This window comes from Coenobita brevimanus, chromosome 9 (genome assembly GCF_032717465.1).
Source record: "Coenobita brevimanus isolate Jiangsu-jjx chromosome 9, ASM3271746v2, whole genome shotgun sequence".
Taxonomy (NCBI): Eukaryota; Metazoa; Arthropoda; class Malacostraca; order Decapoda; family Coenobitidae; genus Coenobita; species Coenobita brevimanus.
The window spans coordinates 947,501-962,937 of record NC_136962.1 but is presented as its reverse complement, the minus strand read 5'-3'; the positions used below and the strand labels follow the sequence as shown (position 1 = coordinate 962,937).

Here is a 15,437-nt window from a genome sequence, read left to right as displayed (position 1 = left end):
AGAATGAAAGACTGACTAAGAGGGTGTATGTAGGTGAGGTGGAGGGAGGGAGAGGGAGGGGTAGACCGAGGATGAGGTGGAGGGATGGAGTTGAGAGGTATATGAGGGAGGGGAGGGGTGAGTTGGGGGGAGGGGAGTCAAATGGTGGGTGACAGAGTGACTTGGAGGCGTTTTGTCTGCGGCCACCCTTTGCGGGATTAGGGCGTCGGGCTATAGATAGATAGATAGATAGAATGGATAACCACATAGGACAAAAATAATGACCATATATATATTTTTTCAAATTTATTGCATCTAGTAGTTCCTGTGGAGAGAAAAACGATTATTATTATTACAAACACGAGTACTACCACACTAAATTATTCCTGAACAAACTTACGATGATTTCAGAGTCGTAAGTCATCTAATTTGTAAGGTCTGTCGTAAGAACTTATTTCAACATAATAATAATAATAATAATAATAATAATAATAATAGTAATCCATCCATCATCCAATCCAATAATAATAATAATAATAATAATAATAATGATACAGGTCTCCCTCATTTTACAATAGGGATGCGTTCCTGGACTCGTGTATAAGGAAGCCAAGACCCATACAATTGATCTATCTATCTATTTATCTATTGCCAGACGCCACAATCCCACAAAGGGTGGCCATTGACTTAAAGTGATCTAATATGCAGTAATAATGATGATGATTTATGTATTGTAGAGTCGTGTAGAGGGATGGGGTGGAGAGGTATATGAGAGAGGGGGGTGTGAGCTGGGGGGATGGAGGGGGAGAGACTGACGAGGAGAGTGTATGTGAGTGAGGTGGAGGGGGGAAGAGGGAGGGGGAGGCCGAGGATGAGATGGAGGGATGGGGTGGAGAGGTATATGAGAGAGGGGGGTGTGAGTTGGGAGCAAGGCAGTGAGATAGCGGGGGACAGGGCGACTTGGAGGCGATTTGTTTGTGGCCACCCCAAACGGGATTGAGGCGTCTGGCAATAGATAGATAGATAGATAGAGTCGTGCTTGTCTCCCCAGCTCTCTTCATGTTGACAGCATGCTTTATAACAGACGATACATTCGACTTAAGACTCATGGAACGAGCGATGGAGTTTGCCCCCGCCCACCTGCATCGTGCCTCTTCACAACGTTAAGCTTAGACTCCAGGGATAAGGACGTTCTTTGGCTTCACATCACCAGCATCAGATGTTCCAGGGCGTTTACAACACATCACTAGGGGTGCAAAATATGAAGAACAGGAGAAAGAGTAATCTCACGGGCACCGACGCACACAGACTGGCACAAGCGCGGGAAACTGTGTGGGTGGGGCGGGTATGCCACGCATCTCTCAGCTGATCTGCCTGTGAGTGCGGGATTTCCACATGCCCAATCGTAAATGCCAGGGAGCTCAATCGTAAAATGAACACTTGGTACTAAAGAAGATGGATCGTAAATGCGAAATATCGTAAACAATACAACGTAATACGAGGGAGACCTGTAATAATAATCCACCCATCATCCAATCCTACATTGCCCCATGAGGAGCGTAGGAGGCCGGGGCTAGGCAGTTGGTGCTGATATTTAAGATGAGAGTGACCAGCCTCACTCATCCCTGAGTGGCATTACATGAGCAATAAACCCCAACCATCCCTTGGATATAAACCTGCACCGGCTCAATCCGATTGAAGTGCCTTAATTACCCACTAAACCACCAGGTGCCATAACTTGGTTATATGGTTACCACCCAGCGTAGTAAATGGTTACCTGGTGTACAGGAAACCATTTGGCTTGTCACTCAGTGTAGAGTCACCCACAGGCAGAAGGAAAAGGAAAGAATGAAGGAAAGAAAGACAGAAGAAGGAGTGTAAAGTCACCCACAGGCAGAAGGAAGAGGAAAGAATGAAGGAAAGAAAGACAGAAGAGGGAGTGTAAAGTCACCCACAGGCAGAAGGAAGAGGAAAGAATGAAGGAAAGAAAGACAGAAGAGGGAGTGTAAAGTCACCCACAGGCAGAAGGAAGAGGAAAAAATGAAGGAAAGAAAGACAGAAGAGGGAGTGTAAAGTCACCCACAGGCAGAAGGAAGAGGAAAGAATGAAGGAAAGAAAGACAGAAGAGGGAGTGTAAAGTCACCCACAGGCAGAAGGAAGAGGAAAGAATGAAGGAAAGAAAGACAGAAGAGGGAGTGTAAAGTCACCCACAGGCAGAAGGAAGAGGAAAGAATGAAGGAAAGAAAGACAGAAGAGGGAGTGTAAAGTCACCCACAGGCAGAAGGAAGAGGAAAGAATGAAGGAAAGAAAGACAGAAGAGGGAGTGTAAAGTCACCCACAGGCAGAAGGAAGAGGAAAGAATGAAGGAAAGAAAGACAGAAGAGGGAGTGTAAAGTCACCCACAGGCAGAAGGAAGAGGAAAGAATGAAGGAAAGAAAGACAGAAGAGGGAGTGTAAAGTCACCCACAGGCAGAAGGAAGAGGAAAGAATGAAGGAAAGAAAGACAGAAGAGGAAGGATGGAAGAGAGGAAAGGACAAACACCCAAAGCAGCTCTACATCGAGTGAGTGGATGGTGAGTGCCCCCACCTACCACAGAATAATAATAATAATAATAACAACTTACTTGGGCAAAATACCATCCTTCTTTGCCAGCCGAGCGAGACAGTCATCCGATTCACCCTGGAGAGAGAGAGAGAGATTATATTGTCATGAGAGAGAGAGAGAGAGAAACAAGATGAGGATTAACAAAAATAACAATGAGAAGCCATAATTATCTATCTATCTATTGCCAGATGCCTTAATCCTATAAGGGGTGGCCACAAACAAATCACCTCCATGTCACCCTGTCCCCTGCCATTACACAGCCCTGCTCCCAGCTCACACCCCCCTCTCTCATATACCTCTCCACCCCATCCCTCCATCTCATCCTTGGCCTCCCCCTCCCTCTCTCCCCTCCACCTCACTCACATATGCTCTCCTTGTTAGTCTCTCACTCTCCATTCTCTCTCATATAAAACTATCATACCTTCACTAATTCTTTCAAAATTCTCCACTCCAACTCACCACCTCCTTGGTTACTAGTCAAATCAAGCCTCCAATCTGACTACACCTGGCCATCAACTGAGCTGAAAGGGGTTAGGAATGAGTCTCCTTGGTTACTAGTCAAATCAAGCCCCCAATCTGACTACACCTGGCCATCAACTGAGCTGAAAGGGGTTAGGAATGAGTCTCCTTGGTTACTAGTCAAATCAAGCCTCCAATCTGACTACACCTGGCCATCAACTGAGCTGAAAGGGGTTAGGAATGAGTCTCCTTGGTTACTAGTCAAATCAAGCCTCCAATCTGACTACACCTGGCCATCAACTGAGCTGAAAGGGGTTAGCAATGAGTCTCCTTGGTTACTAGTCAAATCAAGCCTCCAATCTGACTACACCTGGCCATCAACTGAGCTGAAAGGGGTTAGGAATGAGTCTCCTTGGTTACTAGTCAAATCAAGCCTCCAATCTGACTACACCTGGCCATCAACTGAGCTGAAAGGGGTTAGGAATGAGTCTCCTTGGTTACTAGTCAAATCAAGCCTCCAATCTGACTACACCTGGCCATCAACTGAGCTGAAAGGGGTTAGGAATGAGTCTCCTTGGTTACTAGTCAAATCAAGCCTCCAATCTGACTACACCTGGCCATCAACTGAGCTGAAAGGGGTTAGGAATGAGTCTCCTTGGTTACTAGTCAAATCAAGCCTCCAATCTGACTACACCTGGCCATCAACTGAGCTGAAAGGGGTTAGGAATGAGTCTCCTTGGTTGCTAGTCAAATCAAGCCTCCAATCTGACTACACCTGGCCATCAACTGAGCTGAAAGGGGTTAGGAATGAGTCTCCTTGGTTGCTAGTCAAATCAAGCCTCCAATCTGACTACACCTGGCCATCAACTGAGCTGAAAGGGGTTAGGAATGAGTCTCCTTGGTTACTAGTCAAATCAAGCCTCCAATCTGACTACACCTGGCCATCAACTGAGCTGAAAGGGGTTAGGAATGAGTCTCCTTGGTTACTAGTCAAATCAAGCCTCCAATCTGACTACACCTGGCCATCAACTGAGCTGAAAGGGGTTAGGAATGAGTCTCCTTGGTTACTAGTCAAATCAAGCCTCCAATCTGACTACACCTGGCCATCAACTGAGCTGAAAGGGGTTAGGAATGAGTCTCCTTGGTTACTAGTCAAATCAAGCCTCCAATCTGACTACACCTGGCCATCAACTGAGCTGAAAGGGGTTAGGAATGAGTCTCCTTGGTTACTAGTCAAATCAAGCCTCCAATCTGACTACACCTGGCCATCAACTGAGCTGAAAGGGGTTAGGAATGAGTCTCCTTGGTTACTAGTCAAATCAAGCCTCCAATCTGACTACACCTGGCCATCAACTGAGCTGAAAGGGGTTAGGAATGAGTCTCCTTGGTTGCTAGTCAAATCAAGCCTCCAATCTGACTACACCTGGCCATCAACTGAGCTGAAAGGGGTTAGGAATGAGTCTCCTTGGTTGCTAGTCAAATCAAGCCTCCAATCTGACTACACCTGGCCATCAACTGAGCTGAAAGGGGTTAGGAATGAGTCTCCTTGGTTACTAGTCAAATCAAGCCTCCAATCTGACTACACCTGGCCATCAACTGAGCTGAAAGGGGTTAGGAATGAGTCTCCTTGGTTACTAGTCAAATCAAGCCTCCAATCTGACTACACCTGGCCATCAACTGAGCTGAAAGGGGTTAGGAATGAGTCTCCTTGGTTACTAGTCAAATCAAGCCTCCAATCTGACTACACCTGGCCATCAACTGAGCTGTAAGGGGTTAGGAATGAGTCTCCTTGGTTACTAGTCAAATCAAGCCTCCAATCTGACTACACCTGGCCATCAACTGAGCTGAAAGGGGTTAGCAATGAGTCTCCTTGGTTACTAGTCAAATCAAGCCTCCAATCTGACTACACCTGGCCATCAACTGAGCTGAAAGGGGTTAGGAATGAGTCTCCTTGGTTACTAGTCAAATCAAGCCTCCAATCTGACTACACCTGGCCATCAACTGAGCTGAAAGGGGTTAGGAATGAGTCTCCTTGGTTACTAGTCAAATCAAGCCTCCAATCTGACTACACCTGGCCATCAACTGAGCTGAAAGGGGTTAGGAATGAGTCTCCTTGGTTACTAGTCAAATCAAGCCTCCAATCTGACTACACCTGGCCATCAACTGAGCTGAAAGGGGTTAGGAATGAGTCTCCTTGGTTACTAGTCAAATCAAGCCTCCAATCTGACTACACCTGGCCATCAACTGAGCTGAAAGGGGTTAGGAATGAGTCTCCTTGGTTACTAGTCAAATCAAGCCTCCAATCTGACTACACCTGGCCATCAACTGAGCTGAAAGGGGTTAGGAATGAGTCTCCTTGGTTACTAGTCAAATCAAGCCTCCAATCTGACTACACCTGGCCATCAACTGAGCTGAAAGGGGTTAGGAATGAGTCTCCTTGGTTACTAGTCAAATCAAGCCTCCAATCTGACTACACCTGGCCATCAACTGAGCTGAAAGGGGTTAGGAATGAGTCTCCTTGGTTACTAGTCAAATCAAGCCTCCAATCTGACTACACCTGGCCATCAACTGAGCTGAAAGGGGTTAGGAATGAGTCTCCTTGGTTACTAGTCAAATCAAGCCTCCAATCTGACTACACCTGGCCATCAACTGAGCTGAAAGGGGTTAGGAATGAGTCTCCTTGGTTACTAGTCAAATCAAGCCTCCAATCTGACTACACCTGGCCATCAACTGAGCTGAAAGGGGTTAGGAATGAGTCTCCTTGGTTACTAGTCAAATCAAGCCTCCAATCTGACTACACCTGGCCATCAACTGAGCTGAAAGGGGTTAGCAATGAGTCTCCTTGGTTACTAGTCAAATCAAGCCTCCAATCTGACTACACCTGGCCATCAACTGAGCTGAAAGGGGTTAGGAATGAGTCTCCTTGGTTACTAGTCAAATCAAGCCTCCAATCTGACTACACCTGGCCATCAACTGAGCTGAAAGGGGTTAGGAATGAGTCTCCTTGGTTACTAGTCAAATCAAGCCTCCAATCTGACTACACCTAGCCATCAACTGAGCTGAAAGGGGTTAGGAATGAGTCTCCTTGGTTACTAGTCAAATCAAGCCTCCAATCTGACTACACCTGGCCATCAACTGAGCTGAAAGGGGTTAGGAATGAGTCTCCTTGGTTACTAGTCAAATCAAGCCTCCAATCTGACTACACCTGGCCATCAACTGAGCTGAAAGGGGTTAGGAATGAGTCTCCTTGGTTACTAGTCAAATCAAGCCTCCAATCTGACTACACCTGGCCATCAACTGAGCTGAAAGGGGTTAGGAATGAGTCTCCTTGGTTACTAGTCAAATCAAGCCTCCAATCTGACTACACCTGGCCATCAACTGAGCTGAAAGGGGTTAGGAATGAGTCTCCTTGGTTGCTAGTCAAATCAAGCCTCCAATCTGACTACACCTGGCCATCAACTGAGCTGAAAGGGGTTAGGAATGAGTCTCCTTGGTTACTAGTCAAATCAAGCCCCCAATCTGACTACACCTGGCCATCAACTGAGCTGAAAGGGGTTAGGAATGAGTCTCCTTGGTTACTAGTCAAATCAAGCCTCCAATCTGACTACACCTGGCCATCAACTGAGCTGAAAGGGGTTAGGAATGAGTCTCCTTGGTTACTAGTCAAATCAAGCCTCCAATCTGACTACACCTGGCCATCAACTGAGCTGAAAGGGGTTAGGACTATTTCTCAGGTAAAACTAAACCACCTCCTGTATAGTGTTAAGGACTCACCATCTTCCTAATATCACCACAGATGGCGTAGGTCTTGTACGAGCCAGTCATGCGGCCGGTGCTCTCGTCCACCTGCGAAAATAATAATAATAATAATAATAATGATAATAGTTATACTAGTGATGATGATGATAATAATAATAATAGTAATAATAATCATAATAATAATAATGATATAATAATAATAATAATGATAATAATAATGATAATAGTTATAATAGTGATGATGATGATAATAATAATAATAATAATAATGCAAGGAAGAAGGAACCCAAGGCCAGGAGCCACAAACTGTTCCCTCCAAGAAGAAACAAAAACATGACAAATTCAAGATCTGTTCATTTTAAGATGCCTGGACACACTGCGTTTGAAAGACTGGAGGTCATAGGCAGTAGGAAATACAGACAGAGGGAGACAGTTCCAGAGTTGACCTGTTGCTTACATGATGGACTGGGAGTATTAGTTAACTTACCCCCCTACCTACACTGGAGGTCATAGGCGGAGGGAAATACAGACTGAGGGAGACAGTTCCAGAGCTGACCTGTTGCTTACATGATGGACTGGGAGTATTAGTTAACTTACCCCCCTACCTACACTGGAGGTCATAGGCGGAGGGAAATACAGACTGAGGGAGACAGTTCCAGAGCTGACCTGTTGCTTACATGATGGACTGGGAGTATTAATTAACTTACCCCCCTACCTACACTGGAGGTCATAGGCGGAGGGAAATACAGACTGAGGGAGACAGTTCCAGAGCTGACCTGTTGCTTACATGATGGACTGGGAGTATTAGTTAACTTACCCCCCTACCTACACTGGAGGTCATAGGCGGAGGGAAATACAGACTGAGGGAGACAGTTCCAGAGTTGACCTGTTGCATACATGAAGGACTGGGAGTATTAGTTAACTTGCCCCCCTACCTACACTGGAGGTCATAGGCGGAGGGAAATACAGACAGAGGGAGACAGTTCCAGAGTTGACCTGCTGCATACATGAAGGACTGGGAGTATTAGTTAACTTACCCCCCTACCTACCTACACTGGAGGTCATAGGCGGAGGGAAATACAGACAGAGGGAGACAGCCCCAGCTCACCTCGGCAATGTTAATCTGAATGGAGGCGTGGTCCTTGGCGTGGATGATGCGGTTGGAAGCGGAGCATTTCCTGGGCACGTACAGATCCACGTATTCACCGGAGTCGTTCTGCATGGCGGCTGTGGTGCTGCGGCGGCACTACGATAGGCTGGAGGAACGTAAACAGCAGTGAGGAGGCCGGAACAATGTAAATATTAGACAGAAAAGCCATTATTGGACGAAAGTAACAAAGGAGGAACGTAAATAGCAGTGAGAAGGCCGCAACAATGTAAATATTAGACAGAAAAGCCATTATTGGACGAAAGTAACGGAGGAAGAACGTAAATAGCGGTGAGAAGGCCGGAACAATGTAAATATTAGACAGAAAAGCCATTATTGGACGAAATTAAAGACAGAGGAATGTAAATATCAATAAGAAAGCTGGAAAAAGGTAAATATATAGAGACAAAAGCCGTTATTGGACGAAAGTAACGAATGAGGAATGTATATAGTAGAGAGAGAAACGTCCTATGTGGACAAAATTACTGAATGTGTAAATACTTGTGGGAGAGACACACCATTTCTGAACAAAATTATCAATAATGGAGGGTGAAAGACTGACAAGGAGAGTGTATGTGAGTGAGGTGGAGGGGGGAAGAGGGAGGGGGAGGCCGAGGATGAGATGGAGGGATGGGGTGTAGAGGTACATGAGAGAGAGGGGTGTGTTGGGAGCGGGGCAGTGAAATGGCGGGGGACAGGGCGACGTGGAGGATTTGTTTGTGGCCTATTTGTGAGTGGACGGACTTCATAAATGACACAGGTAAGTCAGCGCTAACAGCATCACCTGATAAGAGAATTCCAGAGGTCTATATATTCATTCATTCATTGCCAGACGCCATGTATCCCAAACAGGGTGGCCAAGGGCTGAAAAACCTGCATGAATGAGGAGAGAAACGCTCAGACGGTGCAACTGGTGACTGGCGATGAGAGATCTTCCAGCATAACTGAGTTTTGAGATGGCTTAGTCCATTTGCAATATATTCCACACACACTGATGCCAAATTCCAGATCTGATGTGGAATTTGAACAGAGTCAGCAGCAAATCTATCTATCTATCTATCTATCTATCTATCTATTGCCATACGCCATAATCCAGTAAGGGGTGGCCGTTTGTCTTTGAGTTGTTTTATGTCTATCTATCTATCTATTGCCAGACACCATAATCCCATAAGGGGTGGCCATTTGACTCTAAGTTATTTGTTTTACAGGGAGGGGCACTAACCCTCCACCAACCCACTTGTTGACACGTAGGCAGCACGTATGGTTTGGTTATATGGTTACCACCCAGCGTTGTCAATGGTTTCTTGGCTTACAGGAAACCATTTGGCTTGTCACTCAATGTAAAGCCACCTGTAAAGGAAAGAAAAGCAATAAGAAGTGACAGGAAAGATGGGAGAAATAGGAAGAGAGGAGGACAGGCACAGAAAAAGAATGATAAAGGCTAAGGAAGAAGTAGGCAGCACTACATCAAGTGAGTGGATGATGGTGAGAAATAGGAAGAGAGGAGGACAGGCACAGAAAAAGAATGATAAAGGCTAAGGAAGAAGTAGGCAGCACTACATCAAGTGAGTGGATGATGGTGAGAAATAGGAAGAGAGGAGGACAGGCACAGAAAAAGAATGATAAAGGCTAAGGAAGAAGTAGGCAGCACTACATCAAGTGAGTGGATGATGGTGAGAAATAGGAAGAGAGGAGGGCAGGCACAGAAAAAGAATGATAAAGGCTAAGGAAGAAGTAGGCAGCACTACATCAAGTGAGTGGATGATGGGAGAAATAGGAAGAGAGGAGGACAGGCACAGAAAAAGAATGATAAAGGCTAAGGAAGAAGTAGGCAGCACTACATCAAGTGAGTGGATGATGGTGAGAAATAGGAAGAGAGGAGGACAGGCACAGAAAAAGAATGATAAAGATGAAGGAAGAAGTAGGCAGCACTACATCAAGTGAGTGGATGATGGTGAGAAATAGGAAGAGAGGAGGACAGGCACAGAAAAAGAATGATAAAGGCTAAGGAAGAAGTAGGCAGCACTACATCAAGTGAGTGGATGATGGTGAGAAATAGGAAGAGAGGAGGACAGACACAGAAAAAGAATGATAAAGGCTAAGGAAGAAGTAGGCAGCACTACATCAAGTGAGTGGATGATGGTGAGAAATAGGAAGAGAGGAGGACAGGCACAGAAAAAGAATGATAAAGGCTAAGGAAGAAGTAGGCAGCACTACATCAAGTGAGTGGATGATGGTGAGAAATAGGAAGAGAGGAGGACAGGCACAGAAAAAGAATGATAAAGGCTAAGGAAGAAGTAGGCAGCACTACATCAAGTGAGTGGATGATGGTGAGAAATAGGAAGAGAGGAGGACAGGCACAGAAAAAGAATGATAAAGGCTAAGGAAGAAGTAGGCAGCACTACATCAAGTGAGTGGATGATGGTGAGAAATAGGAAGAGAGGAGGACAGGCACAGAAAAAGAATGATAAAGGCTAAGGAAGAAGTAGGCAGCACTACATCAAGTGAGTGGATGATGGTGAGAAATAGGAAGAGAGGAGGACAGGCACAGAAAAAGAATGATAAAGGCTAAGGAAGAAGTAGGCAGCACTACATCAAGTGAGTGGATGATGGTGAGAAATAGGAAGAGAGGAGGACAGGCACAGAAAAAGAATGATAAAGGCTAGGGAAGAAGTAGGCAGCACTACATCAAGTGAGTGGATGATGGTCGCCACCACCAACCACCTAATTAATCTAGAAAAACTGAGAATGTAATTAAAGCCACACGACTGCAATTACCTATAAAAATTCTCTTGAAAATAATAGGGAAGAGAAGCAAGAGGAACAAGCCTTACATTTTCCATTTTCTCTCTCACCCAAGCCCAATTAAGCATCAAATTCCATGGCTGACAAAAATTCTAGATAATAATGGATAAATTCAATACCCAAAATGAGCTATTATCCATAAAAGTTTTCTAAAATTAATAAAAAGTCTGGAGGCAAGCGAGACGAGGACAAAAACATCGCATTCTCCATTTCCACCCAATTACATATCAATTTCCATGGATTTTAACATCAAATACCACGATTTTAATTATTCTACATATAATTGGGCGTAGAAAAACTCCAAACCATAGCAATTACTTTTAAAAATTCACCTAAATTCGCCAAAATAAGTGAACACATCGACTCACCGAAATCGAGGGAATCACACACATTGCATTCCCATTTTAACTCCTTTTCATCAATTAAAAACTATAATTACACCGCCTCAAATAATCCAAATACCTGAGGACATAAAATAATCACCAAGGAATGCCAATTACCCTCCTAAATTAGCCTAAATCGCCTAAAATAAGGGTAACACGTGCATCACTCACCAGCAACGAGGGAGTCAGGGCGAAGAGGAAACAAACGACCAAGACAGAAATCCATTATGAAAATTTTACTCGGGATCACAAAACCAATAGATTTTTTTTATTTTTCCATTAATTTAGCCGTTTTATGGTCGGGAAAACTCTAGCTACTTTATTTTCAAACTCCAAGCAATTTTTCTGTGTTGGTACTATTACATACATCCAATTTTTTGAATATATTTTTGAACAGTATGGCCATATCAATTTATAAATAACGTAGTATCAGGTTCTATTACCTCATTCAATATATTTTTCACTTACCAGGCGAATTTATATAACTCAGAGAAGATATACCTCCATCTTTTGTTTATAAATGCCATTTCTTTGTTATTTGGCTGCCCTCCCCCCTCTCTCGTATCTTTACTCCATCCCTCCATCTCATCCTCAGTCTCCCCCTCCTCCTTCATGCCCCACTCCCCCTCTCTCATACATTTCTTCACCCCATCCCTTCATCTCTTCCTTGGTTTCCCTCCCCACACCACTCACATACACTCTTCAAGTCAGTCTCTCCTCTCCACTCCACCCCATCATCAATCCCTCTCTCCACTCCATCTCTCCATCTCATCCTTGTCCTCCCTCTCCACCTCACTCACACTCTCCCAGTCAGTTCCTCATCCTCTCCACTCCATCCCTCCAACTCATCCTTGGCCTCCCTCTCAAACTCACACACACACACACACACTCTCCTAGTCAGTCTCTATATTTTTAAAAGGATAACTGAATTCAAAAAAGATAACAGTAATTTTAATACATCAATACACATTGTACAAAAAGAATTACACAGGAAATACAGGAAGAATTATTTAGGCAGTACATGAATTACAGGAAATGTGCTACTACTGTACACTTTAGCACATCCATTACTGTAAACTCTTCTCCAATACCTCTCCATTACAGCCCTCATCAGTCAAGGAAGCTCCCTAACACCTTCTCCTAAGCAACTCATTCTGCTTCTTACTCCTCACTGTTACATAAATCCTTCCAGTATCACCATACTCTGCATAAAGCTCCCTAACACCTTTTCCTAAGTGATTTACTTTGTTTATTACACCTTACTGTCCTCTTCTGTGTTATATAAATCCTTCCAATATCACCATACTCTGCATAAAGCTCCCTAACACCTTTTCCTAAGTGATTTATTTTGTTTATTACACCTTACTGTCCTCTTCTGTGTTACATAAATCCTTCCAATATCATCATACTCTGCATAAAGCTCCCTAACACCTTTTCCTAAGTGATTTATTTTGTTTATTACACCTTACTGTCCTCTTCTGTGTTACATAAATCCTTCCAATATCACCATACTCTGCATAAAGCTCCCTAACACCTTTTCCTAAGTGATTTATTTTGTTTATTACACCTTACTGTCCTCTTCTGTGTTACATAAATCCTTCCAATATCACCATACTCTGCATAAAGCTCCCTAACACCTTTTCCTAAGTGAATTATTTTGTTTATTACACCTTACTGTCCTCTTCTGTGTTACATAAATCCTTCCAGTATCACCATACTCTGCATAAAGCTCCCTAACACCTTTTCCTAAGTGATTTATTTGGTTTAATACACCTTACTGTCCTCTTCTGTGTTACATAAATCCTTCCAATATCACCATACTCTGCATAAAGCTCCCTAACACCTTTTCCTAAGTGATTTATTTTATTACACCTTACTGTCCTCTTCTGTGTTACATAAATCCTTCCAATATCACCATACTCTGCATAAAGCTCCCAAACACCTTTTCCTAAGTGATTTATTTTGTTACATAAATCCTTCCATAAATAACACACAAAAAGATATTAACCAGGCATATCCAAAAATAAGTTGCTAGGGAATAGGTGTTAGGAAGCTTCCTTAACCGAGAAGAATAGACCCCTAACACCTTTTCACAAGTGATTTATTTTCTCCTAGATCTAAATTGAACTCTGAAAATCTAAGTGCTGTCTATCTGTCTATCTATCTATCTATCTATCTATATAATTAGCATACATTATACTGGATATATACTCCTTTCACCTTTACTTGGCTCAAACTTATATATAGTACAGGGAAAGGGTTAGACAATACTGGATTCACTGTTCTCGATGCCTGCCAGTGAGTGAATTATTCTAGAGGGAAAGGAATGTAGTTATAATAATCACTTTTATGCATAGTAGGGACATTCACTATCTATCTATCCATTTTATCTATCTGTCAGCCTTGGTCACCTGCCAGCTCTCCATGCTGCTCAATCTCTGGCAGCCTCCCTATTCAGTGCCTCATCCCTGAGGTCACACTCTATGACCTCATCCCCTCTCCATGCTGCTCAATCTCTGGCAGCCTCCCTATTCAGTACCTTATCCCTGAGGTCACACTCTATGACCTCATCCCCTCTCCATGCTGCTCAATCTCTGGCAGCCTCCCTATTCAGTACCTTATCCCTGAGGTCACACTCTATGACCTCGTTCCTTCTCCATGCTGCTCGATCTCTGGCAGCCTCCCTATTCATTACCTTATCCCTGAGGTCACACTCTATGACCTCGTTCCTTCTCCATGCTGCTCAATCTCTAGCTTCTCATTCTCAGACACTTTTCACATATAAATAATCAGTTACTGAAGTTCCCTAACACCTCTTCCTAAGCGATTTATTTTGTTTATTACACCTTACTGTCTTCTTCTGTGTTATATAAATGCTTCCAATATTGTCTCTCTGCATAAAGCTCCCTAACATCTTTTCCTAAGTGATTTATTTTGTTTATTACACCTTACTGTCCTCTTCTGTGTTATATAAATCCTTCCAATATCACCAAAGCTACCTAACACCATTTCCTAGGTGATTTATCTTGCTTACCATGCCTTCCTTAAGTGAATAGAATAACAGATACTATATTTACACCACTGTTGCTCAAACTTCAAAATGAGAGAGAGAGAAATTTCAAAAACTCAATGATCGGTCTTGTGCACGGTGTGATACGCGTTTCGGATCAGGGCGTAAGGGAAACAGGCTTCAAGTAAATCCATGGTGAGGAATGGAGACTCAACCACAATCTGGAAAAAATATAAATTGGAAAGTACGAGAGGAGGCGAGGTAGGCCAAGGAGAAGGTGGAGGGATGTGGTGGATGTGTGTGTGAGGAAGAGAGGTATGGAAGTCAGTGAGGCTAGGGGACTGACAAGAGATCGAGCTGGCTGGATGAATTTGAAGGAGGGAGGAGGCGAGGTAGGCCAAGGAGAAGGTGGAGGGATGTGGTGGATGCGTGTGTGAGGAAGAGAGGTATGGAAGTCGGTGAGGCTAGGGGACTGACAAGAGATCGAGCTGGCTGGATGAATTTGAAGGAGGGAGGAGGCGAGGTAGGCCAAGGAGAAGGTGAAGGAGGGAGGAGGCGAGGTAGGCCAAGGAGAAGGTGGAGGGATGTGGTGGATGAGTGTGTGAGGAAGAGAGGTATGGAAGTCGGTGAGGCTAGGGGACTGACAAGAGATCAAGCTGGCTGGATGAATTTGAAGGAGGGAGGAGGCGAGGTAGGCCAAGGAGAAGGTGAAGGAGGGAGGAGGCGAGGTAGGCCAAGGAGAAGGTGGAGGGATATGGTGGATGAGTGTGTGAGGAAGAGAGTGGTTGGGATACGAAAAAATTCCTTCCAATATCACCACACTCTGCATAAATAACATACACAAGAATATCGACCAGCCATACCTCAGACTAAATCAATCAAGAAGAGGTGTTTGGGGGGCTCTACGCACCTGGTGGAGTAAGATGTAGGTAGCGTCCCTGTTCTTAATGACGTCCTTGTCGTTCTCCCGGCCCAAACGGAGAAGACTCGACGACGCCAGCTGAAATGCAGGTCAATACGGTAATCCCTCTAAGATCCGGATGCCCCAAATTCTTCTTCTTCTCCTCTCGGCTCTTCCCTTAGGGGTCGCCACAGCGGATCACCCGTCTCCCTCTTACTCGGTCTTCTGCTTCTTCTTCCCCTACACCTACCACCCGCATGTCCTCCTTCACTACATCCATAAACCTTCTCCTTGGCCTTGCTCTCTTTCTCCTGCCTGGTAACTCCACTTCCAGCATCCTCCTCCCTACATACTCCTCCTCCCTCCTCCTGACATGCTCCTCATCCCTC

At 44.4% G+C, this 15,437-nt stretch overlaps 2 protein-coding genes across 2 annotated transcripts in view; both read right to left on the bottom strand.

The window, feature by feature from the left end:
* Positions 1 to 268: 268 nt before the first annotated feature.
* RpS21 (ribosomal protein S21) lies at positions 269 to 11,336 on the bottom strand. Its single transcript, XM_080279958.1, has 5 exons — positions 11,309 to 11,336; positions 7,911 to 8,058; positions 6,818 to 6,889; positions 2,604 to 2,659; positions 269 to 304 (listed from the first exon to the last, which is right to left on the bottom strand). Exons 2-5 carry the CDS (start codon positions 8,022 to 8,024, stop codon positions 295 to 297), a joined length of 252 nt encoding a protein of 83 aa, XP_080136084.1. The 5' UTR covers positions 8,025 to 8,058; positions 11,309 to 11,336; the 3' UTR covers positions 269 to 294.
* A 2,927-nt stretch (positions 11,337 to 14,263) lies between these two features.
* The window catches only part of Hem (Nck associated protein 1 Hem), a 30,038-nt gene continuing 28,864 nt past the window's right edge, over positions 14,264 to 15,437 (bottom strand). The window contains exons 24-25 of the mRNA XM_080279954.1: positions 15,058 to 15,147; positions 14,264 to 14,368 (exon numbers count right to left, since the gene is read on the bottom strand). Coding sequence (XP_080136080.1) covers positions 14,264 to 14,368; positions 15,058 to 15,147 — 195 coding nt within the window. The remainder of the gene's footprint in view (positions 14,369 to 15,057; positions 15,148 to 15,437) is intronic.